The 27130-nt window shown below is 35.2% G+C and overlaps 1 protein-coding gene across 2 annotated transcripts in view; it reads right to left on the minus strand.

The window, feature by feature from the left end:
• The window catches only part of LOC150098870 (tetratricopeptide repeat protein 21B-like), a 388504-nt gene extending 363126 nt beyond the window's left edge, over window positions 1–25378 (minus strand). For both annotated transcript variants that reach the window (XM_090404953.1, XM_090404951.1), the window contains exons 1-4: window positions 25223–25378; window positions 23305–23434; window positions 10994–11104; window positions 4034–4098 (exon numbers count right to left, since the gene is read on the minus strand). In XM_090404953.1, coding sequence (XP_090261079.1) covers window positions 4034–4098; window positions 10994–11104; window positions 23305–23434; window positions 25223–25249 — 333 coding nt within the window. In that variant the 5' untranslated portion in view covers window positions 25250–25378. The remainder of the gene's footprint in view (window positions 1–4033; window positions 4099–10993; window positions 11105–23304; window positions 23435–25222) is intronic.
• Between the last annotated feature and the right edge of the window lie 1752 nt (window positions 25379–27130).

Here is a 27130-nt window from a genome sequence, read left to right on the forward strand (position 1 = left end):
CCATAAGCTTCACTCGTTTACCAACATACTCCTCACTCCTTCTCTCTCTACATGACCGAACCACCTCAGCCTGCTTTCTTGTACCTGCTTACCAATCGGCCCCACCTTGACTGTCCCTCTGATGTAGTCATTCCTTATCCTGTCCTTCTTTGTCACACCACTCATCCATCTCAACATCCGCATCTCCGCCACCTCCATCTTCTTCTCCTGTGCCTTTGTTATAGGCCATGTCTCCATGCCATGGAGCATCGCCGGCCTTACCACCATCTTATACAGCTTTCCTTTCATCTTACAACTCACTCTCTTGTCACACAGGATCCCACTCATCTTCCTGCAGTTCATCCAGCCGCATGTTATTCAGTGCTGTATTTCCTCATCCAGGTCACAGTTCCTCTCGATGACCGACTCGAGGTAGTTGAATTTCTTCCCTGAAGTTAACCTTTCACCCTGGAGTCGTATGATCATATCCTCATCACTCCCCGTTGACATATATTCGGTCTTTACCTGGTTAATTTTCATGCCTCTCTCCTCCAATACCTTTCTCCACTCTTCCAGGGTCTTTTCAAGCTTCTCTCGAGATGATTCGCAGAGAACAATATCATCGGCAAACATCATACTCCACGGCGCCTCCTTCTTGATGTCCTCCACTAGTACATCCATGACCAGATCAAAGAGGTAGGGGCTCAGAGCTGATCCCTGATGGAGCCCTACGACAATGGGGAACTGCTAAATTATACTAAATTCCATCATGTGCTTTTCAAAAGTATTACATAATTAACATTGGTCAACAGAACCACAATGAACATTACAGTGAAAATATTCTAAAGAAAAAACAGTAGCATGGCATGAAAGCATAGTTCTTCATGAATATCAAAGGTCCACTATATTCCACATCCTAAATGTGGTTACTGATGCTTGTGAAGTCTTCGGTGGTAGACAATTTTTGTCACCTAATATGAGACCACTATCAAAGGTACGAAATGGCTTGAAAAAATACCATGTTTGGTCTATAAACCAGGGGGCCCCCCAGAGTATCTAACCTTAGCCCACAATGGGTTAATCGTTAAATAATCTGGGATCTTTGCTTGCTGAAGAGACCAAACAATAATAGCATTACAACACTTTCAAGGGTGGGATTCACCTGAAGAAAAAAAATGTAATTTACTAAAAATGTAATTTACAAGAATTATGCCAAACAAGATACCATATTATCCAGGGACTTTGAGGGGACAATCTGAAGCAATATACCTTCCCACACATTTCTACCCTTCAAGGTTAACTCCAAAATTAGACCAACTTCCAAACCTTGAATTCTGACATTTTCAAAATTCCGAGCATTATTATAGAAACACCAGCCTCAGCAAACAATTCAATTTAAATCAGAAACAAAGAATAAGAACATAGGCTCACTGCCTTCCAGATTGATTAAAGCTCTTAAACTTCCAAGTCATCGTCATCATAATTATCATCAATTTCGTGATATGTACTCTCAAGGGGATGTTCAGGCTACTATGAGGGTACTACATGATTCATCATCATCAGCTATTGTCAATCACTGCTGGATGAAGGCCTTTCCAAGATTACTTCAAACCTGTCTGTCCATGGCTCTCCTTTCTTGTGTCACTCCTGAAAATCTGATGATATCATCAATCCATCATAATTTAGGTCACCGTCGTAGTCATTTTTCCTCTTGTGGAATCCAATCCAGTACTTCTTTTGTCCATCGTTGATTTTGTCTACGAGCAATATGCCCAGTCCAATGCCATTTCAGATGTTTCACTCTTCCTATGATGTAAAAGACTCTGGTTTGATTTCTTATCCATGTATTCCTTTTGTGATCCAGTCTTGTGATACTAAGTATACTTCCTTCCATACTAAATTCTGTTGTTCTTAATTTTTGAATTTCCTTTGCATTTAGTGTCTGTGTTTCACAGCCATGTCAATATAGGAAGAATACATTGATTAGAAACTTTTTCCTTCAGGCATAAGTAGCTGGCTTTTGAATATTGACTGCAATTTTCCAAATGCTTTCCACCCAAGCATTGTACATCTTTTAATTTCATCCATAATATTTTGTTCCATTGATATCTGTTGTCCTAAGTATGTGTAATGATCTACTTGTTTAATCATTATTGATTTTTATTATTTCTGGTTGGACATAACTATTGAACATAACTCGAGTCTTCTTCAAATTTATGTTTAGGCCAGCTGTTTTGCTATCAATTTGGAGTTCGTGGATACGAGTCTGTAAGTCATGTGCAGTTGAAGTAAAGATAACTACATCATCTGCAAAGCATAAATGGCTTAAATATCTTCCATTTTTCTTCAGACCTTTCCAATCAAGAAGTTTGAATATTTTTTCTAGGCATGCTGTGAATAATGTGACACAATATCTCCACAGTGTGGTGATATTGATATGAATGTATAAGTATTTTGGTTTATGTAGTTTACTGTTTTGACTATTTTCTCTTATGCCATATAAATTTATTCAGTTGACTCCCCACCACACTAGCATTATTCTTGTCTATTTCCATCTTTAATTGCTAAATAGCTATGTTTTACTTGTTCTATTGGTTCCCCATTCAGGATACAGCTGATATTTTCAATGCTCCTGCTCATTTTCAGGTCTTTGTCTTTTTATTGCTGATTGTCATACCAAATTTGTTGGCAGTGTTGTTCAAGTTAGTTAGAGAATCCCAGGCCAGGGGCATGCCAGCCATATGTGCAATGTGTGCAATGCACACAGGTACCAGGATAGTAAAGGCACCAAAGAGGAGGAAATACTTAAAAAAAAAACGTTTTTTAAAGGTTTTTTTTTATTGGAGGGGGGGGGGGTGAGGGCGTCAACTAAAGTTTTGCACACAGGTGCCAGACACTACTGGCATGCCCCCTGTCTCAGGCATATATCAGATTTATTTAAGAATATAACATTATCTGCATAAAGTAAAGTGCTAAAATCAACATCTCCAGTTTGGACATCAGGTTTAATGTCACTTTCCTTCAAAGTGTGTTCCATATAGATGATGAATAACATTGGAGACAGCAAGTTCCCTTCTTCATACCTGATTGTACATAAAATCATCTTCATCCTGTACATCCTTCAATTCTAACTGCTGATTTACAGCTTAAATACATATTATGCATCACTTAACGAAGTCCCATTTATGCTGTATAACTGTAGTGTTCTCAGCAGCTTTTATTTTGGCATTTTGGTGGTGCCTATTCAGATCTACAAAACTTAAACACTGATTCTCGTTACATTTCCATGATTTCTTAACTATGCTTGCATAAATCTTTACTGGAACACTCAATAGGGAAACAATTCTCACTTCTCAATTCTCACATTGTTTTATTTCCCTTTTTTTTAATGAACACAACACAATTTGACTTCTGCCCATATCCTCTGAAGTAAACAGTGCAGCCATAAAACTTTTCTATCTCCATATTTGAGCATATCACCTATTCCAGCTGCCTTTCTACATTTAAGGTTTCTGATGGATTTCTCTATCCATCAGAAACCATCAGAAACCTATTTCTCAAGTTCTGATATATTCTTCTGAATGCATTTCTCTTGAATAAACTTGTATAAACATTGCAAATACCACCTACACCTTTAATTTCAGGTGCAGGCAGAATTTCACAGTGACAGATCAATCAATTTTAAAGAAGGCAAGGAATTCCTTTAATATTATCTACCTTCTGAATTAAATGATTCAGCTTCTGTTTCTATCTTCTCTCTTTGTGAGTACATTTTTAATAATGAATGAAGAAAAAAAAAGTCAGATGGTCTCAATCTGCATTATGTAATAATAAAAATAACAGTGAATGAAACTTTTATAACAGAAAGTAATAACAAAAGTAGACAACTTTGAAAATTTCTTTTAATTGTCATATCAAGAATCTTAAATTTCACCCCAAAATCTAATAACAAAAAAAGTTTATTCAAAAAACATAAAAGTAACTAAAATGAATAACAAATTACTAAGCTTATTAAAAAAAGTTATAATATTATAGCTAAAAAATATGTATCTACTCTTTCTCTTGCTTGCTTCCGATTTTCTTTGAGTTTCACATCAAGCTGAAGGACAGCATCTCGATCTGAAAATATCAAAAAATTTTCAGTTAATTAATGAGTAGCTAACAGTTTTATCATGAAACTTTACTATATGCCAATTATTAAATGAGAGTGACAAAACAGCAGTCAAAAATATACAACAGGAATGCAATTCAGAGTTCATATTAATGCTTGAGGTAAAAAAGCCATCAGAAACCAAAAATGTGGAAAAACCTGGGGAGTAGATGACATTCAACCAGAAATGGTCAAATATGAAAGTAAAAAAAAAAAAAAAAGTTTTATGGTGACTGCACAGCATAATTCAGAACAACTGGCCAAATTTCAGATTACTGCAGAAGATTATTGGGCAAGTTTATTTAACAAACAAAGTAATTAATTTAATAACCATAAAGTAAACTGAATGTGAAAATTACGGAGGAATTTCCCTACTGAATGTTCTAGAAAAGATTTATGCAAGCAGTTCTGCTTGCATAAATCTTTTCTTATTTTTCTTATTATTCTTATTGTTCAATAAGTCTAGACACACTATAGCAGAGAAACCTAGGGAAGAATCAGCTGGGTTCAGGCCAAACATGAGTTATCAGAATCAGATTTTCACTTAAAACAGATTGTTGAGAAATCAGGGCAATATAACCAGGATCTGTATTTAACTTTTTCATGGAAAAGATATACAATAAAGCCAAGACAAAGTTGTTCAAAACCTTACAATTATGCTGTAAATGGAGCATTAGACAGGGAAATTATATAACTTGTACTAAAGGTTATAAATCAGCTGTTAGAACTGAAACAGGAGATAAAATCAGGTGTAAGACAAGAATGCATACTATCTCCACTATAATTCATCAAAATCAGCAATAAAAAGATAAAAACAATGAAAATAGTTTCATAAACTGGAAAGCATTAATTGAATTCTCAATGACCTATAGAACAAGTAACATACTTGAGCTATTTAGGTATAATTTTCAGTGAAGATAGCAAATTAAATTTGAAAATAGATAAACAGAATAAATAAAGCCAATATGGTGGTAAGCCAGATGATTAATTTATATGGATTTAGAGATAGAAATTAGCTGAAATACTAAATTAATAGTACACAAAAAAGTCTTCAACCACTTTTAATTTATGATTTGAGAATTGGGTTAAAATAAAATGGTAGATCAAAGATTAGAGACTGCAGATATGAAAATTCTGAGAAAAATTATGGGAGTAAACAAATGATATGATTGGCAGAATCATATTAAAAATGAAGACATTAGAAAGGAACTTGACATTGTTAGTATTCAAGATTATGTGAGAGGAGCTTATCAAAAGTGGTATATCTTTTTCTTCTTCGGCACTACAGCCCCACGTAGGACCTTGGCCTCCCATTTTTGGGAGGCCACGTTACCCCCCCCACGCTCAACCATGTATAACTGTCTGTGAAGCGTTGTGTTCTTAAGACCAATTTGCTTGCTTTGCAGGAGGAAAAACCCCAGATAAACTGGGGAGAAAAACCCTGCAGTCCATGCCCAAGACTGGCTGACTTGGCTATGTCTGAGAAAGATCCTTAGCTCCTCACATCAGCGACGAGAATCAAACACAACACACCTTTCCCAGGCATATGGTTGCGGAGCACATAACCACTCGGCTAACTGTGCGGACTCAAGGTGGTATATAGTCATCTAAAAAGAATAGGAGAGAAAAGGTCTAAAAGAAATAGGTGTCTGATACTGAGATCACAGGATAAACACCCAGAGAACAACCAAGATCCAGGTGAATTGATGCAGTTAATGACTACCTTGGAAGATCAAAATGTTAGATGGGAGCATATTGGAGACCTGTAAACTGGAAGAAAACTGTTAGTAATAATACAGACTAGTAATAATGCAAAATTCATGTAGTACTATCATTTAGCGCCTCTAGTTCAGTCAGTATAGACAATGCCCTTTGGTTGGAAAGACCTGGGTTCAATTCCTGTCCATGATATGAGGAACCTTCATCTGGTCTCTTTTGATTAAAGTTGAGTTAGCCGGGCTCATATAGAGGTAGGTGGTTTTTTCACCTGGCAACTCTGGTTTATCATCCCTCAGAACAGGCAACCCAGCCGTATGAACTAACACATCTAAAGACATAGGACACTCCTGGAATAAGGATTGACTGGCCTATTCCATGTGATTTTCAGTTTCGAATACCTGCACACTGAGATGTGGGTCTACACATGAGTATAAGTCCACAACTATCATTTGCCTAGCATCCTGTACACCCACCTTGATTTGAAGGTACATATCAGGAATTTGATGATGAATCAAATTATTAAAATTATTTGATTCATTATTAAAATGAAGCCATTTTCAGTGTTATTTTTTATGATAATCAAATTTATGATCAAATCATTGTCAAGATCAGATTTTCACTTTAAGACAAGTAGTTGAGAAATTGTGGGAACATGACAAGGATCTGTACTTAAGGTTTTGTAGATCTCAAAAACGCATACGACAAGGTGCCCAGAGAAAAGCTTTTCAAAACACTACAATTATATGGGGTGAATGGAACATTAAACAGTGCAATCCATATTCTATATTTAAGTTGTTAGTCCACAGTTAGAATCTAAGGAAATACAGGAAGATGGTTTGATGTAAAATCAGGGGTAAGACAAGAATGCACATTATCTCCACCCTTATTCATCATCTATATGGATCACATTATGAAAGAAAGTGGCATCAAACCTGATATTAGAATTGGAGATGTCAAACTTAGCTCTTTGCTTTATGCAGATGATGTTGTGCTCCTAAACACATCTAGTGCAAGTCCCCAGGAATCTCTAACTAAATTGAATAACAGCTGTAATAAATTTGGCATGAAAATCAGCAATAAAAGACCAAAACTATGAAAATAGGCAGGAACACAAAAAAATTCAGCTGCATTCTGAATGGTGATCCTATAGAGCAAGTAAAATATTTCAGCTTTTAAGCACAGTTTTTAGCAAAGATGACAAGTTAAATTTGGAAACAGACAACAGAATAAGCAAAACTCACTACTGTATTCAAAACAGTTTCAAGTAATGGATCTGAAAGTTGGGTTAGAAATAAAGCGCTTGATCAAAGACTAGCGACCAAAGATATGAGGGTTCTGAGAAAAATTAGGAGAGTGAACCATTGGCATCAATGGTAGAATCATATTAAAAATGAAGATATTAGAAAGGAACTTGACATTATTAGCATTCAAGAATGTATCAGCAAAGCTAATCTAAGGTGGTATGATCACTTAAATAGAATGGGTGAAGAAAGGTTAGCAAAAAAGGTGTTTGATGCAAAGATGGCAGGAAAGAGACCAGGGGAAGACCAAGGTCTAGGTGGATTGATTCAGTCAGAGCTGCCTTAGAAGAATGAAATGTTAGATATCACAGTATTGGAGTGCACAGAAGTAATTGATTGATTGATTGATTTGGAGGAAAATTGTTGGTAGGAGATTAATAATAATGTAAACTTAATCATGTAGTGCTGTCATAGTAACCTGCACACCACTTGGTAATACATATCAGGAAATTGATGATGTTGATGATGATTATTTTATCATTTATTGCTTGTATTTTGTAATACTTCCTGATTTCATCATTTCATAATCTACCATTTGTGTGTATCCTTTAACTGTTCTAAGAAATTTCATTTCAGCTGCTTGTATTGTACTTGCATCTTTTTTTTTCTCTCTATCCAACTTTCTGACCTATAGAGTATTGTTGGTACTGCCATGACTTTATAAGATTTTAATTGTGCTTCCTCCTTTGTATTGTCTTCTGTTGTTCGTCATAGAGTACCACAGATTGCTTGAAAACAGTGTAATCATAAATATCAATGAATACATAACAGAAGAAATTGTATGTATATATATATATATATACATATATTAAATAAGGGAACTATATATATATATACAGATGATTTAATAAGGAAGTAGAAATCTGTAGTAAACCTAGGAGTAAACATCAATCAACATACAACAGTAAACACAACTTTTTGCATATGATCAAATAATTATACAAAAATCAGAAGGCAATCTACAGAGATTCGTTCACCATCTACAGCAATTAACTCGTGAATACAATTTACAAATTTCAATAAAGAAAACTAAAAGTATAGCATTTTGGGGTAAATATTCCATATGAACAAAAATAGTAATTGAAACAAAAACTCTAGATCTATATCATGATCTATATTAAATGTTATATCACATCCTAAATATTGAAAATGTGTTACTTGTTCCAAAGTTTGGTTTTCAATTAATATTGAAATGCCATAATTTTAGTTTTCTTAAAGAGATTCGTAAATTTTATTCACTAGTTAATTGCTGCAGATGGTGAACAGATCTCTGTAGATTACCTTCTGATTTTTGTATAATTATTTGATCATTTGCAAAAAGTATTGTGTTGTATGTTGATTGATGTTTATTCCTAAGTTTACTACAGATTTCTACTCACTTATTAAATCATCTGTGTGTGTGTGTATATATATATATTTATATTAAATAAGGTAGGAGAAAGGTTACATCCTTGTTGGATTCCCTAATTAGCTTCTATTTTTTCTGCTATGTATTCATTGATATTTATGATTGCAACCGTATTGTTATATAGGCTCTTAGTTGCATTTAATAACTGTTTTTGAATAATTCTGTATCCAGAGTGTTATTAAAATACACTCTGGATCAGAGATGATGGTTGTATAAAGTAATTTCCTTAGTTACAAATTAAATCAGACTTGCCAAAACATTATATTCTTGTTTAATTCTTTATTCAAGTGTAAGCAAAGTTGTTTGTAGATGAAGTATCTTCATGACTAGGCTTCTTGTGTATTGAGGTCTGGCTCCCACTGATGTGACCTCAATAAAGGTTGAAACTGTCTGGGTAGTGACCCTTCCATTAATCCATAGCAATATGGTCTTCCACAAGGGTCAGTATTGGCACCCTTACTTTATAACCTATACACATATAACTTGCCTGTTACCAACTCACACAAATTCTGTTATGCTGATGACACTGTAATTGTCATTCAACACAAAAACATGAGTCAGGCTGAAGAGGTACTTACAAAAGATCTGAAAACAATAGGTGAATATTACAAACAATGGAGGCTCCAGCTCAATCCAGACAAAACAGAAGTATCAAGCTTTCACCTTAATAATCACATGGTAGATGTCACTTTACATATCTTATTTGAAGGATGTTTACTATGACACAATAAGTTTCCAAAGTACTAGGGCGTGACCTTGGACCACACGCCCTCTTACACGCAACACCTAACAAACATTTCTGCTAAGTTAAGAACCCATAACAACATAATACAAAAACTAATAGGCACGACATGGGGAACAACAGCTGAAAATCTGTGGATTACAGCTCTTGGTCTAGTTTTCTCTGTCCCCAAATATTGCTCACCAGTGTGGCTAAAGAGCATACATGTTAAATTTGTTGATAACCAACTAAATAATACAATGAGACTGATTTCTGGCACAATTAAATCAATGCCCACACACTGGCTTCCAGCTCTTAGCAACATTGTTCCACCAAATCTGCACAGGACTAAGGCTCTCTTACAGGAGTATAAGAAAATCTTGGAGAACACAGCCCTACCAATACATTTAGATCTCCCAGACTTAAGTGTACGACGATTGAGATCAAGACATCCACCACTACAATTAGCCCAAATAACTACAATCTAACTTTGACCTGAAGCAAAAGTGGCAAGAACAGTGGGAGAGCCAGACAGATGACATCACAAAATTTTCTCTCAAAGAATTACATGAAAGTTTTGATGCTCGCTCACACCTCCCATGAAAATCCTGGACTCAGCTTAATAGAATACGAACTGGTCATGGTGCATGTGCAGACATGCTTTTTAAATGGGGTAAACGACCATCCCCGCATTGTGATTGTGGAGCTCAAAGACAAACTGTAGACCATATTGTGACTCAGAGCATATTCAGGAGACAAATTGGACTTTTTAAGTGCTACACCCGAAGCTATGAACTATTTGACCAATATGGATGTAACCTTTTAATTTTATTGATTTTTAATTTTATATGTTTTTAAAGTGACAGTGTATTGTACCACATGTTTTGTTATTCATGCCATACGAATAAATAAATAAATATGGATTGGTTACAAAGTTAAATTCTTGTAACCTCTCTCTCTCTTGTAATTCCCTCCAGCCAAAAGGCTGCAGGTTCGAATCCATGCTTGAGAATGGATGTTTGTGATTGTCTGTGAAAATACTAGTAGTGGCAATGGTGGTTGGTGGTAGATGGCATTGGTGTAGGTGATGAAAGTAGTTGCAGTTCATTGTAATTGAGTTGTGGAGTTGGTGCCCTCCCTCAATAAGTCTTTGGACTCCCTGGAGGCGTCATGTAATAATAATAATAATAATAATAATAATATACACATCCATAAGCAGGTGTGCTTTGTATTAAGGAATACTGAGACAACTGATGTGAAGTCAACAGTCTATATAAAAGTAGCCTAGTTGTGACATGTGCAAACTTTGTTAGCTTACACTTAGTTAAGAATTAAACAAGAATATAATTTCTTAGCAAGTTGAATTTACTTTGTAACCAAACAAAAAAAACTTTCATTTAGAAAATGTACAGCAAAACATTCCATACATTTCAAGTCTACAGTTCACTAACATGCACTGTTTAAAATAATAATAACACAATGTTTTTACAAAACTGCAGTTCACATATATATAAATCCAAGAATTGATTTCATAGTTTTCAGGCTTACAGTTCACTAACACCTCTGAGTTATCAAAAAAGTGCAATTGCAAAATATTTTATAATAGTCTGCTTTAAGTTCACAAACTTAGACAATTAAAAATCTTCAATATATGAATTTTTTTTTTTTAAATAAAAAATAAATAAATAAGAACAACACAAAACAGGGAGACATACCAATCACTGTGCATTTCCGATGGGCATATATCAATGCTAAAATACTTCCTAACATAACATCTCTGTTATCCTGGATAGTATCCAATTCTCTAATTCCTTCTTGAACTTTACCTACTCAAAGGAATAAAACTCTTTTTTGGAACCAGTAACAAAGTACACAGCCATAACCAAAGTATAAAGCAAGATACAATAATACAATCAGAAGAATAAAATAAAAAGGAGAATACAATAAAAAGAATAAAAAATACAAGAGCACTTGCTATAGGCACAGAAAAGTCAGGTGAAGCATATGTTTCTTATATATATATTTGGATACAGGGAAAGAAATAGATAAGTAAAAGATTTCTGCTATTTACATATTAATATTTATTAATGTACTGTTTTTGAAAAAAAAAAAAAACATAAATAAAATGAAAAATTAAGAAACATTTCTTATAGGAGAGGCACATATAATTAGCATTCTATCTGACTAGTGCAAAAATACCTATTTACAGCACTGATTATTGTGCATAGACACACAAAAACACACATATAAGCTCACACATTATTATTTTTTTGTATAAGTATACTGCAAATAAATGTATTATTTTAATAACATTTTAATAAAAGAGATAATTTATAATACTTTTCCTTAGGTAGTAATAATAATTGCTATGTTAAAATCAATAAATTATTGATAGTACAATCAATTTGATTTTATTTCCAACTTATTTCTGAAATGCTGTGTTACTCTTAGTTTTTTCACATATGAATCTCGTGGTAGATACTGATACAAAAATTATTAACTTTTAAAATTGTATAGAAATTTACTCTACTGATGTTTGGAAAACTTGACAATAAAATTAATTTATTGTCTCCCTGTTACACCATTTTCAAAAATTTTCTAATATTATCTGGCTGATATTATCTTAGTTAAGCAAAATGCCAAAAGATAATCATAACAGAGCAACTTTTTTTTTTGTGGACCAAAGTTTCTCAAACAAGAAAGATAAACAAATTGCTATGAAGGATATGATAGAAAGAGCTTGGTTATGCTTATTAAATTAGGCCCATTATTAAATATTGGTCTTCTTCTTCCTAACATGGATTTTAGGCCAAGTGGCATGTTCAGGTCTCATGCCATCTCTTTCTTGGTCTTCCAATTCTTCTTTTCCCACTTATTTTATATATGTATAATATTTTTGGTAGTCTGCTGTTGTCCATTCAATTTAAATGTTCTAGCCATTTTTGTTCATACTGTCTTATGTAATAATTAATTGGTTTTAATTTCAGCGATTGTAAAATTTTTCATTTGTTTTATGGTCCCACTTGGTATATCCAGCTGTTTTTCTGAGAAACTTCATTTCTGCTGTTTGGATTCATTTTTCATCTTTCCTTTTTATGGTCCATGTTTTGCTTCTGTATAGTAGAGTTGGTTTTGACAAGACATTATACTGTATAGTCTGCTTCTAGTGTGTTTTTGTAGTATGGATGGCTTAAATATATTATTTATTATTGCCATTTATTTTGACAAAGTTAGATATTTTTGTGCCTATGTCTTTTTCTTCTTCGTATGATAAATCATATCCCAAGTATCTGAAAGTATTTACTTGTTCTAATATTTTATTAAATCTTGGTTGTTCATTAAACCCAATTCAATCAGCAAAATGCAAGCACTTATAATTCATAACAATGAATACGGTGCATACTTAGTATGCACCATATTCTGCGAATTTGAGTTTTTGACACTAAGTTTTTTGTGGAGATTCTAGAATGATTTGTACATTGTACTTGGCCTGTCTTTTTTGCTACAGTTGATTTTTGAGGAAGATTTATATTAGTAGCAGTGTCATTAGTGTTTATATGATTTATGGTTCGATAAAAGGATAGAGTGGGGACATACAGTGAGAGGAGACAGACTCTTGGACATGACACATACAGAGAGTGGCCAGTCTCCATGCAATTACATGCCTCGACAATGCTTCTCACATACAATTACTCAGATTTCCTCTCCAGGTGCAACCTAGTAGACAGTGGGATTAAGCACCAGTTGACTGGAAAACCTCCCGACTCATTACTGCTAAGGTTATACTATTTGGTGGCTGGTCTGCAGCACTGCCATTTTATAATGATGTACCCTCAAAATGAGGGAGATTTTGGGTCTCTAAGTATGTTTAGCATGCCTTTGAAGGATTTGGAGGGGGAGGGGGAGTAGCTACAGAAACTGGAACCCCTGCTATGGAGTCCAAACATAGCACATTGTCCACTTCAACCTCCAATAAGCTGGATAGTGGTATTTCACTGGACAATGGAAGTTATCCATCTCATAGTGGGTCTAGTCAGCATTTCCTCCAACTAAGAAGACATCCTTTTGCAATAGGAATACTCACTTGGTTTGCTAGGGTCTCTTTTGTGGAAATAAACCATTCGACAGGAAGGTGTGAGCTGACTTGACAGGAAGAGGCTATATATCATGCATTGCTCCATTAGTGGCCCATATGATTCAGTGAGGAGAAATGTGCAGCATGGGGTGATTTTAGTGGTCAAAAGGAATTTGTATTTGAATGTGATTGTGTGAAAGAGTGAATGTGAACAGTTTGAAGAACTAGATGCTTCTAGGTAGTGCATGAAAGTATGGATGCAACACTAAATTAAGAGGTCATAATTATAAGTGTAATGACAAAGCATGTGAGAGAAAATAAAAATAAGTTATTCCTTGCCTTTATCTGAAATAAAGGCAAGGAATTCTTAACACACATACAGGTAGTGGGACCTGACAAAGGTGGATATATCAGGAATAGGAAAATAGGAATATACTGAACTCATCATAGAGTTCAGTATATTCAGAAGGACAGATAGGACAGGGGAATATTGCTAATAACTGTAGAGGAGTTAAATCCAAACAGAGAATAGAAATTACCAGTGATGGTAGCATGAGTAAAACAGGAAATGATTTGAAGAAGTTTGGTGTGAGGTGAGATTAACAAGACAAAATACATAACTGGGTGTTGCTACAGACTAGGCTTATCTGAGTACTGCAAACCACACAGACAAATAAATCTTATGGATACAAAGAGGACTACCATTATGTGTGATTTCAAGTATGGGTATATAGACTGGAGATTGAACAATGCATTCAGGATGAGAGATAGCTACCTTGAGCGGCATATCATACTCACAGTATGATATGCTGCTCAGTACAAAAAACATTGAATCTAATAATATAATCTGTCTATAAATAAGGTGACTATTATGCTTCCAAATGGTTACCATGATCATGCAGTTTTGACTTGAAAGGCAACAACACATGTGAGAGCTTTGACTGCATGCAGTTATAATAAACTGAGAAGGTAGATTGAAGTGCATGGGAAGTGGTTAAAGGGTGTCTGAAAAAAGCTAATCTGACTACATTCCCAAAGTAAGGAAAATAAATCACATGGAAATTAAATGGATGAATAACAATTTAAATTTTAAATAAGTAAAAGAGAGAATAACATGGTAGAATGACTTGAGTGGATGCTTTGTTTGTTCAACTTTAGTCTCAACACATACATAATTCCTAATGAGTGGAGGGTAATAGAATTACCTTCCACTCAAGATAATTCCATTATACAAGGATGGAGCTGGGCCGGATGCAATGAATTCCAGTTCAATTAGTATCTCTGGCATGATCATCAATCAAGGTACTGGAGAGGCTGGTTAGGAACTGCACCTAATGGTGTACTGATAGCATTATGATTCTTTTACAGAGGACTGCGTGGTGGTTTTTGTAAAAAGTAGGTCTTGGTTTGACAATCTGTTTATATTCTATTACAGGGATCAGCATGGAATAAGGGAAATGGATATACTATAGTTCTGGATTTTGCCAAGGCATCTGATGGGATTCCACATTAAAAGCTGCTGTTATACAAACTACAAGGGATGGGTAGAAGAGTGGCTGATATTAAGTATCAGAAAGTGATGTGTGGAGATACCGAATCTAAAAGGAGGATGACCAATGGTATCTCACAAGGTTCTGTACTTGGGCTATTGCTATTTAATTTGTATATTAATTATTAGGGATGGTCTTAGAGAGTGATATCCAGTTACCATTATTTCTCCTATAATGTAGTATATGTGTTAGTAAAAATCACCATTATAGAATTTCAATTTCATGTAATAAAAATAACAAGGCTTATGAGAAAAATAGGATTAGGGATAGAACACTCAAAATCTGTACAGTCTCATAAGGGGGGATACTGTACACTAAAAATAAATAAAAAAACTCAATAAAAATGCTACTTTAATTCCTAATATATAAAGAAATGTGGTACTGCAGTAAATATTGTTCTGCTTAATAGATAACTCTTCCCTCACAGACTCCCTTCAGTTACTTTTCCATAGGTACTCTGTTTCTGCACTATGCCTTTTCTATAGATACTTTCATGGGCACTGCTCCTCTGAATTGGCTATTACATTCCTCCAATTTCTTCTTCTAACCTTGTAAGAACTAGAGCAGCTACTGGCTAACATCCATACACTGTCCAACTTCAAACATACCAAACAAACTTCTCATCAAATTCTCTCAATCCATCTACCCTTATTCTTTGAAACAATCACTCCCATACTGTTTTCCCACTGAATACAATCTTCAACTCTATAAGAAACATATTTTCTCCTTAAGCACTTACCCACACATGGCACTGTGATGTTATAGGCCCTATGACATTTCATGTGTGGGTTCATCAAAAAAAAAAAAAAAAAAGGCAAGAACTACCTTTTACAAAGCCATGCTACCAACCATAGAGTATTGTAATCATATCTACTCACTGCTAGATTTTTACATTTAACCAACTTTTCCAATATACTTGCTAACCACTACTCCTAAGATGATGTTAAATGATCTTTAAGTAGCTACTTGTGTCTTTTAGCCATCTTTATGTAATGGAACTATCCTACCCTCTTTCCACTTCCTTGGAACCTTGCCAGAGTTGACTTAGACTGAACAATTTCATCAGAGGCAATGCCAATTCACTTCCATATTCGCATAGCACATGGGCCAACATGCCATTCAGTCCCACTGCTGCATTCACATCAATGTTTTTTAATATGCTGAGCACTTCTCCTCATTCATCTACTTCAATTCTGACACTGGTCTCTGTTACATCAGCAATTGTAAAATATTCAACTGGATGATATACCTTTGCAAAGCGATCACTCAGCAACTCAATTTTCTCTCATAATCTGATTTGGCATTTCTTTCCATACTAATCACCCTTCTTGCTTGTACTCTGTAATGCTCATGAGTATGTTGATCAAATTTTTCTTTATATTCCTTCCACAATGTTTTCTTTTTTTTGCAGCTCTTACTTTATGTCTCTTCTCATCCACTTAACCCCCACTTATCCTCCTCACTGGAGGTTAATTATTATTATTATTATTATTATTATTATTATACAGGTACCTGCATATTGTTCTGATTAATAGATGACCCTTCCCTCACAGAAGACTCATCATGGGAGATCTATTATTTGTACACTAACCATCATTCGCACAACACCTATCATACCTCTCCATAAACTTATTTACTGATGAAGCACCCACAACCACCTCTGGCAACCCACTCCACTCATTCACCACCCTCCAAGCAAAAAATCTAGTCCTAATTGCTGGCCTGGTTGGCTGAGTGGTCAGCATATCCACTCTCCAACCAAAAGGCTGCGGGTTTGAATCCCACCATGGGCATGGATGTTTGTGATTGTCTGTGGAAATACTAGTGGTGGTGGTGGGCAGTAGATGGCGTTGATGTAGTTGTGGTTAGTTGTAGTTGGTGGATTGAGTGGTGGAGACGCAGAGTTGTAGAATAGGCATCCTCTCTCGATGAGTCTCTGGACTCCTTGGAGGCGTCACATAATAATAATAATGCCCTTGCTAGCCACGCTCTTACACAGCTTCCACTGATGACCCCTTGTTCTCTTCCTTCTTGCCATGTACTGAAAAAAGTCTTCAGTGTCAACCTATAAAACCTCTTTAATAACTTAAATGCTTCTATCATGTCTCCTCTTTTTTACTTATCAGCTAATTTTTGAAGCCTACAGGCCATCAATCTATTCCCATAGGGAGCATTCCACAGACCTGCCACAATCTTTGTCACTCACCTCTAGATCTTCTCCACAACTTCTTTCTCCCCATGGAACCCAGGAGTTCAGATCAGTGTGCTGCTGTCCAAATGCAGCCTTATTAAAGCCTTATATAGGGGAACAATAGCCTCTCTATCTCTGCTTGTCAGTGTGTTCTTCATCAACCATGTAATCTGATATGCTGTTTTGGTTGCCTTTGCAATATGCCCTCTATAACTTCAACTCCCTGTCCAAAATCGCACTCAAGTCCCTGGCCTCATCAGTTTCCTGCAATTCAGTTCCATCAATATAGCACACATTAAACAGGCAGCAATTTACCTTTGCCCATAGACTGTTTAAGTCTTCCTGCAGGATTTCTGGTGACCTTCATTTGCCACTTCTCTTCCCAGTTTAGCATTGTTAGCTTCAGACATATAGCTTCAACTGAAAATTTCCTGTCAAATCATTCTTACAAATTAAAAAACAGAGGATCAAGTACTGAGTCCTGTGGTACAACATTGATCATTTCCTCCATTCTTTGATATCTATCCATCAGTGACCCTCTAATCCAAATCACCAGTGTCACATCCATCTCAATTTGCTCCAATTTATGCAATAAATTAAATATATGGAATCCTGTCAAATGCTTTTGCAAAGTCTAGCAATATCACTGAGTAGCCATTCCCCTTATACAATTCCAATGTTATTTGATTAGAAAAAGTAAGCAAATTACTAAGGCAAGCCCTACCCATCACAAATCCATGTTGTCCCTTATAGAGCATCATATTCCTATCCACCCATTCCTGAATTCTGCCTTTCACCATCCAATACCTTAACTACCACTCCTGAGATGCTGATTGGCCTATAATTTGTTACATCTATATAAATAAAAAACTTTCCAAACCTCAACAAATTTGGGTGCATGAGACTGCCCCAAATTTGGGAAGCTTGCATCTTGAGAACTTCAGCCCAACAGCCAAGACAACCCAATATAGCCTGCTAGGGAGCACCTTTAGGACTCTAGGAACAACAGTAGTTCTCTCTCTCTCCTGCTTCATTTGCTTTTTGTAGTCGTGCGTGCACATGTCATAGTTGTATGTTCCCATGAAGATGGCAATGTGACATTGCCGAAATATAGGAGGTATTTATTAAAGTTTCTTTTAATTAATATTTCAGTATACATTGTAAATTCCTTAAATAATTTAATAGTCATTGTTACATCTATCTTGGAGCTTCCTTTATGCAATGGACTATTTTGCCCTCTTTCCACTCCAATGGCACCTTTGCATTACTGAGTCTTAAATTAAACAGCTTGGTCAGAGTAGCTGATAATTCTCTTGTATGTTCTTGCAATACACAAGCCGATATACCATCTAATCCTATGGCTGTGTTTGTATTGAGATGCTACAATATTTTAAGCACTTCAATTTCTTCAACCTTTATTCTCCTATCAGTCAATGTCACATCTGGCATTGCAGTGTCACCACCTAGATGGTACACCCCTCCAAAATGCCGACTACTCAGTAATTCAACTATCTGGTTTGGTTCTGTTACCTCTCCACCATCAGCCCTTTAAGTCATCTTTTCATAGTCATTCCTCATCAGCTAACTTTCTCTCATAATTAGCTTTAGCCTTCCTTACCATACTGGTCACCCTTCTTGCCTGCACCTTATACTGCTAATGGGCATGCTGATCACCTTTTTCTTTATAATCCCTCTACAACCTTTTCTTTGTACACAACTCTGCTTAATGAATCTATTCATCCATGTAACTCCTGCCTGAGTTATCCTTCCTTACTCTAGGTATTCAAACACTCCTTCACCATCTTCCATGCACCACCAACATCTCCCCCCCCTCCAAATTCTTATCCCATGGCTCTGCTAAAAGATGATTCCTCAGCTTGTCATAATCATCTGCTTTGTAATTCCACATATATCCCTTCTTAACAGAAAATTTTGTTAAGAATTCTGTCTTGCAATTTCCCAGGTCAAGAATACATGATCACTTTAATAGATTTAAATAAATTTTCAACATGATCACTTTCTCCAAGTGGAGGAAGCATAGCTAGATTGGTTAGTGTTAAGTTCTCTGATGTAATGATCAGAAGTAGCAATCTTCAACCTCATATCCCCTCCATTTCATGTTGCCTCAGGTATCTCTCAGTAGGTGTATAAATTCAATTTCCTTCCCTGCTTTTGACTATTTTTCTTCCCAATCAATGTCCCACAGTTGAAATTTTTATTATCATCTGACCTCCATAGAGTCAGAGCCTCATTGTGGAAGGTACAAACTATTGCACACAATGCTCACATAACCATGTCTTAAACTGATTCAATGTGTCTACATTCACAACACACTCAGGCAATGCATTCCACTCACCAACCACTCTCCATGCAAAGAACCTACTCCTCACTCCTCTGCTCACACTCTCCTTATACAGATATATCCCTTATATATCCAACATAAATAATAATGAATTGACTATATTCATCATGCTAATTTATTAATGATGTCATCTAAATTCTCCTGTATATCCCTGGATTATAGCAGCAAGCAATTACATATTTAGTCCCATTGGGCTCTAGCTCAACACCAGATAGCTTCAAATAATCTGCTTCAGAATCCCTGTTCCTGTGATGTAATTCTACTCTTTTTGGCTTTAATTCTGCTGTTATCATTAGCAAAATCTCCCCCTCCCATCCCGTTTCTTCTGTCATCTCTAAAGACACTATATCCCTTGCATTCTATTCCTATGACCATGTCATCCTCAGTCAACCACATCTCACTAATGCCTATGACTTTGAGCCAAGTTGTGCTAACCAATGCCGAAAACTCCTCAACCTTATTTTAATTAATAATTAAATTAAGGTTGAGGATTATTAATACTTCTGGCATTAATATACATAAACTGCAATTCCTCCCCTTCATTACACAACCTCCCTTATACTTTGTGTTACTTAGCCCACTAAAGTTAACCTGAGGTGCTACATTTTGCATTATGTGATCATTCTTCCATTTACTAACCTCTAGGTTGCTTGAACCCATGTTCACCTTTACCCCGCCCCCAAAAAAAACATTCTAGTTTCCCTGAATTTGTACTTCCAAACTTTCACTGAACAACACTTTCTCAAGACACCTGACACCAAATACATTTAGATACAAACCGTCCACCTTATATAAATTCTTTCTTCCATCACACTCACTCCACAAATCCACAAACTCCATGCCATTCCTCCTGCACAATCTGCACACTGACTTATTTACAATCACAGCTCTGTCTCGGCTCACCTCTATCAAACTGTGTCAATGGACTTACAACTTTTATTTTCTCACTCTCCTTTTTCATATGCACTAGCCACTCTTTCATGTCTTCATATGCTAAATCATTTGTACTATCCAAAATAAACATCTCTTTCATCTTAACTCTCTGCATCTTTACAGCATAATCAACATCCTTTATCTTAGCTGCAGGAAAACACAGTTTCATCAAACTCTCCTCAAGAACTCATCTGCATGAATCACCATACAAAATCCAATCTTTATTTTCATGCTTTTGCTCTTTCATGCTCTGCTTTCTCTCGCCCTTTCTTTCACTCCTGTGTCAAACAATCTGCCAGGTGTTTCTCCAACCACTCAATCTCACATTTTGCTATGTGAAGAACTCCACATAAGTGTACAATATTTTCCATTACCTTCTTGTCATTCTCTTCATTTTCCATTGCATCATTTGTATAGTCACTGCTTGCAACACTAATTACTCCAATCACATATTTTGTCTTTCAACTCACCACTATCACTTTACTCTCCTCACACTTCTGGCATTCGCTCACAAATGCCAGACGTGTGCATTCTGATATTGCTTCTCTCAATCTTAATATGCCTATGTTACTTGCATGCCAGATAATAATATTATCTGCAAGGCAGAAAGTCTCCATGCAGTGCATTCATGTGATTTCTTCATTCTTGCTTTGTTTACTACTGAACATGGATGTGCTGCATATCTGAATTTATATACTTTAATAATTTTTAGTGTTTGCATGAGCTGTGATAGAGTACAATCATGACTGAAAAAAGAAACAGAAGCAGAAAAAGTGAACTATCTATAACTGAACCAAAACTGATGCAGAGATGAAAATGAAATTTATAAAGAAATATGAAGGTAGTCAAAGCTTAACAGTCAAACGACATCTTAGTCTGGCATGAAGATCATATTCTCACACCATTTATTACTGAGAAATTTATGAAGAGAAGAAAGAAATCACTGTTCAGATATCTCTTGATACTTTTATGAAGAAAGTTGAACAGTCAAATTGATTTTTTTTCCCATTTTCTCATACTATTCAAACTACATTACTCTGCATTAATAATTACATATTGAAATATAATTATACTTAAGAATAAGTATACTTGAGAAATGGTTGAGAAGGATTGTGGAAGGAAAGCTTGGTGAAGAACAAGCTGGATTTAGGCCAAATAGAGGCTGTCAGGATCAGATTTTCACTTTACGACAAATAGTTGAGAAATCATGGGAATATAACAAAAATCTGTATTTAAGTTATGTAGATTGGAAAATGCATATGAGAAGGTGCCAAGAGAAAAGCTATTCAAAATGCTACAGTTGTATGGTGTCAATGGAGCATTATATCAAGCAAAACTTAGTCTTTATTTGAGTTGTAAGTCAGCAGTGAAAATTGAAGGAAGTACATGAAGGTGGTTTAATGTTAAATCTGGTGTCAGACAAAGATGTACATTATCCTCTCTGTTATTCGTTATCTATATGGATCACATTATGAAGGAAAGTGGCATTAAATCTGATATCAAAATTGGAGATTTAATCTCAGCTCTTTGATTTATGTGGACGATGTTATACTTCTAAATAAATACAAGTGTGCAAGATTCCCTGACTAAATTGAATAGTTGTTGTAATAGATATGGTATGAAGGTCAGCATTAAAAACACAAAGACAATAAAAATAGGCAGAAATATTGAAAATATCAACTGTATTATGAATGGAGAACCTATAGAAGCACTATTTTCAGTGAAGATGGTAAATTAAACTTGATATAATGTTGAAATAGACAACAAAATCAACAAAGCTGGTACAGTAGGAAGTCAATTGAATAAATTTATATGGAATAAAATTAGCCAAAACACTAAATTAGCTGTATACAAGAAATTAGTTCAAACTAATTTTAACTAATGGATCTGGGTCAGAAGCAAAACACTTGACCTAACACGACAGATGCAGATATGAGAGTCCTGAAAAAGATTAAGAGCATGAACAGATAGCATCAATAGCAATATCATATTAAAAACGAGGATATTAGGAAAGAACTCGACATTGTTAGCATCCAGGAATGCGTTAGCAGAGCTAATCTCAGGTGGCATGGTTACTTAAACAAAATAGGTGAGGAAAGATTAGCAAAACAAGTGTTCTCTGCCAGGTTGGTAGGAAAAAGACCCAGAGGAAGACCAAAATATAGGTGGATTGATACAGTAAAAAGTGCCTTAGAAGATAGAAATATAAGATCTGATAATGTTGGAGTCTTGACCAGTAACAGACTGATTTGGAAGAAAATTGTAGATAGGAAGTTAGTAATGATGTAAATTTTTCATGTAGTACTATCATATCCTGTAAACTCTTGAGACAGGAATTTGATGATGATGAAATATATTTGTGTACATCTTGTGAATGAAACTAACAAAAATGATCTTTAAAACATGTTAACGCAGTACTGTGTCTTAACATGTTTTAAAGATAAAAAAACTGTACGGTAAACATATAAGCAACTGAATGCGATTAACAGGTGGGGGAACAGGTTAAATCTGACTCGTAAAATTCGTGTTACATAAAGGTTTGCAGAACATAACTACATCCATTGGATTCTCTGTCTGTTTGGTTTAGAGAGATGTGGGTAAAATGACATTATACATTATGTCATTACATACAATGCTTTATAATTACTGACAACTTTCATAAAACCTCCTGAAAGAATGGCTATCGAATTCTACCTATCTCAAACATCATTAAAAGTAGCTATCACATTATGTTAACATACTAGAGTCCATCAGCATTTCTAGTTTGAAAAGAATTTTTAAAAGAAATTAAAGTTTTTTAATACAAGATTTAAGAAAAGATTAAAAATAGCTGATGAGTGGTCTATAAGGAAAACAAAGAAATATTTTATAAAAAGTAAATGAAAATTACTCTTATGTTAAATCATAAAACCTACCTGCTAATGCTAAAGAAACACCATAATAGAACCTGTACACTGAATCTCCAGTATATTTCTTTAATCCTTCTGCTGCTGCTCGTTGCATAGAACTGTAAAATTTTTCTCTACAGTAGTAATGAATTTTTGCCTAGAGTGTTAAAGAGAGTATCACTTTATTGTTTGCAATCAATCAATAAATAAATAAATATCAGTGGCATACATAAAAGTTTCTTTTTTAAATAGGGAAACCAACTTTTTTTTTTTTTTTTTTTTTACAGCCAAGTAACTCACATTTCTTTTAACTTAATTTTACCAAATTTTACTCATCCTCATAGTCTGCTATGTCTGTCAAATGCTCATCGTTTAGACAGTTTGCAATTTTGTAGAGTTTCTGGTGAAAACCCTGTATGTCTATATAAAAACAGCTAATTTATCTTTAGCTGGAAAGAATTTATAAATGTTCATCACATCCTAATGGGATTTGATCCCAAGTTTTTTTTTTTTTTTCAAGCAAAGCTTAAGTTGTAATCTAGAGGTTGTTTTTTTTTTTAATGATAACATCATTTCCATATGCTAAGAGTATTTTATTTATTTATTTTATGTGGTTCCCATCCACAAAAGGTTATTAGTAAACTTATAGCACATTTCTACCATTGATGGGCTAAGGATTTTTTTTTCTATTTTTTTATATATTTTTACACAGTCCTTTCAAGCCATTTCAGGCCTCTAATAAGTAAGGCAGTAGTATCACACCATGTGATGGAATTCATCTCCCCTCAAAACAATCACATTCATTCGCACAGCAGGATTCGAGCCCTCCATCTGTTGGTTAGAGAGGACGTACACTAACCACTCAGGCCTGTTAGTAACAAAACTTTAATATTATTATTATGTGACACCTCCAGGGAGTCCAAAGACTCATCGAGGGAGAGTGTGCCAACAGCATCAAACGAGTGATCTCCTTCCAACTACTAACTGCACTCAAACTTGCTTAACTTTTTTTTTTTTTTTTTGGCATGAGCCATTAGTAGCAGAGGCTCTACTAATGGACCAATCTTTTCTGGCTAATACAACAATAAATCTACTAAATCACAGCAGACTGTGTTCATTTCCATGTGTGTATATGTATATATATATTTAATAACTTTTATAAACATGCTTATATATATATATATATATGTGTGTGTGTGTGTGTGTAGAGGGGAAGTAAACACCTATGTATAACACACCACCACATATACCACTGAAATTCTATCCTAATATATGTTTAGAACAAAATAAACTAACACTAAAGAAAAGATGTGTTATCATTAACCAGATATGTTAATACCGTATTTGTTATTTTTAATAACATTTAGCAAAACTACTACCTGGGCACCTTTTACTATATTCTGATATAATTTTGCTTTGAATAATACAAAACATAAGCAAATAAGTTACTACTATATTTATATTCACATGATTTTTATTATGTATTATTTCTGCCATCAATACCCTATATGCCATCTACAGCCAATTTGCCCGTATGCGAGATAAAAAAAAAAAAAAAAAAAAAACACGTTTCCTGGGGGGGGGGGGGAACCCTCCTACACTCACCTTCACTGGAAGTGTACCAGGGTTTGTTTGTGGGTGTAGTCAAGTGTAGCAGGGTTTATTGTGACGAGAGGGATCTTTACTATCCTCTAAATCACAATAATAAGAATCAAACTCAAATCTTCTCCAAATGAAAGGGGAGTGCAAATGCCCCATCATTCTTCCAAATGCATTATAAAAGCATTTATCGTTTGCTGTTATCACTAAAATGGATAATAGCGGTGGTTGAAAAGTATTGGAAATAAAATCTCACGTGCAATGTTTTATATATATATATTACAATTTTGTTGCTATATCATATTTTTTCCCTTTAACATAACAACGAATTCTTCTTTTTACACACCTGTAAAATTAGTTCTGATTCCGACATTCTTACACATTGGCAGGATTGTGCTTATGATTCTTTAATAAAAATGTGCTATAAGATTTTGCAGGATAAGCATGAAATGCAAATAGGTCTCTGTCTGCCTAATATTTACAAGAGTATAACACATTTTATCAGAATATGTATCCTCATCTTGTCACAATAATTATTATGACAAACGCGAGTCCAACGAAACACGTGACATACGTTACCACGGTTATCACAGCTTCAGAAACAAACAAAAGTTGTGCTGCCACCTGCTAACCTTAAGCCTATTTCAGTTGATTTCACAAGATATCACAGCATACGTGTAGTGTGCACGGTTTTTAGTAATAATCCAAATGTTCTCGTGTGCTGAAAAAAAAAAGTCTGCTAATCCCTTTTATTCTCCTACAGGGATAGAAGATGCCGTTTTAGACCTAACTTTCGGAGACTTACCTGAGGGGTCAGTTGATTCTTCACCGGTAGCCAATCAGAAATAGCTAGCCCAAGACTATCACAAAATAAATTTAGTTTCATCCTTTATCCAAGTTTAAGCAAACAAAGTTTGCGCCTGAAGTATCTTCAGAATTGAGACAACTCATGGTAAAGGTGGTCCAAACTCTCATCTCTCCTTGTCTCAGTATTTCCCATAATGCAAAGCACATCTCCTTGGTGGACATGTATAATGCTATGCATTAAGGGAAGGGCCACTACTCAGACCAGTTTCGACCTTTATTGATGTCTCGTCAGTGGGAGCCAGACCCAGAATGGTGATACTAAGGCAGAAGCAATGGAGAAGTCATATTTACCTATACGAGTTGCCAAAAGGTGTATCACCTTATTATTAAATTATGCTGGATTTAGAGAAAGATGTTGGAGGAAGGTTTTTTTTTATTACCCAGAGTAATTTAATAATAAGGTGGTACACCTTTTGGCAACTCGTATAAGCAAATATGACTTCTCCATTCCTTCTGCCTTAGTATTATCACTTCTGGGTCTGCCTCCCGCTGACAAGACCTCAATAAAGGTCGAAACCGGTCTGAGTAGTGGCCCTTCCCTTCATGCATAGCATTATAGATGTCCACAAGGAGATGTACTTTGCATTATGAGAGATACTGAGACAAGGAGAGATGAGAGAGCTGGGTCTACCTTTACCACGAGTTGCCTCAGTTCTTGAGATACTTCAGGCACAAAATTTGTTTGCTTACACTTGGACAAAGGATTAAAATAAGTTTATTATAGTCTAACCAAGTGAAAATAAAAAACTTCCACTATCCCAAAATCTAAACGGCATCCAATGAAGAGACGATTAACAAGTGCTGCAATCTCGTGGTTCCTAACCCTAACAGAGTATGTTATTGTCTGAAATAGTGTAGGCTTTATGGTTGATTCTCTTAAGTTTATGGGATGAAAAATCCAAGTTTCCCGGAGAAAAATCCCGTTTGTCCTTGAATTCGGGAACCAATCGAAGAAAGGCTTATAAAAAGATCCTCTAGTTGTCGACTAAAATGACCTAAGTCTTTCTTTGGGCTGCCTACTGCTATAAACTGCAAATGCCACTTCCACTGGAAAAAAAAAAAAAAGTCGCCACTTTTGAAATATGCATATCAGTGAAATATACAGTTCTAAGCATTTAATCACTCAAAAGAAAGTTAACACACGGATAAAAACAACCAAGAGAAGAAAGAGAGAGAGTAGATCATAATGAAAGGTAATATAAAAATAAATATACTTTTCATATACAGTATTTATATGAATAGTATAGGATAGTAGAGTAGAGTAGAGTAGAAAAGAGTATATTTATTATTATTTGTATTTAGCGTCTTAGCCTTCCTTTGACTGGTTTCTGAGTTATTCAGCCTCTGACAAAGGGAAGTGGGGGTTTTCTCCAGTAAACTCCTGTTT

This window comes from Typopeltis vanoorti, chromosome 15, assembly GCF_054136105.1.
Source record: "Typopeltis vanoorti isolate ZY-2024b chromosome 15, IOZ_Tvanoo_1.0, whole genome shotgun sequence".
Classification (NCBI taxonomy): Eukaryota; Metazoa; Arthropoda; class Arachnida; order Uropygi; family Thelyphonidae; genus Typopeltis; species Typopeltis vanoorti.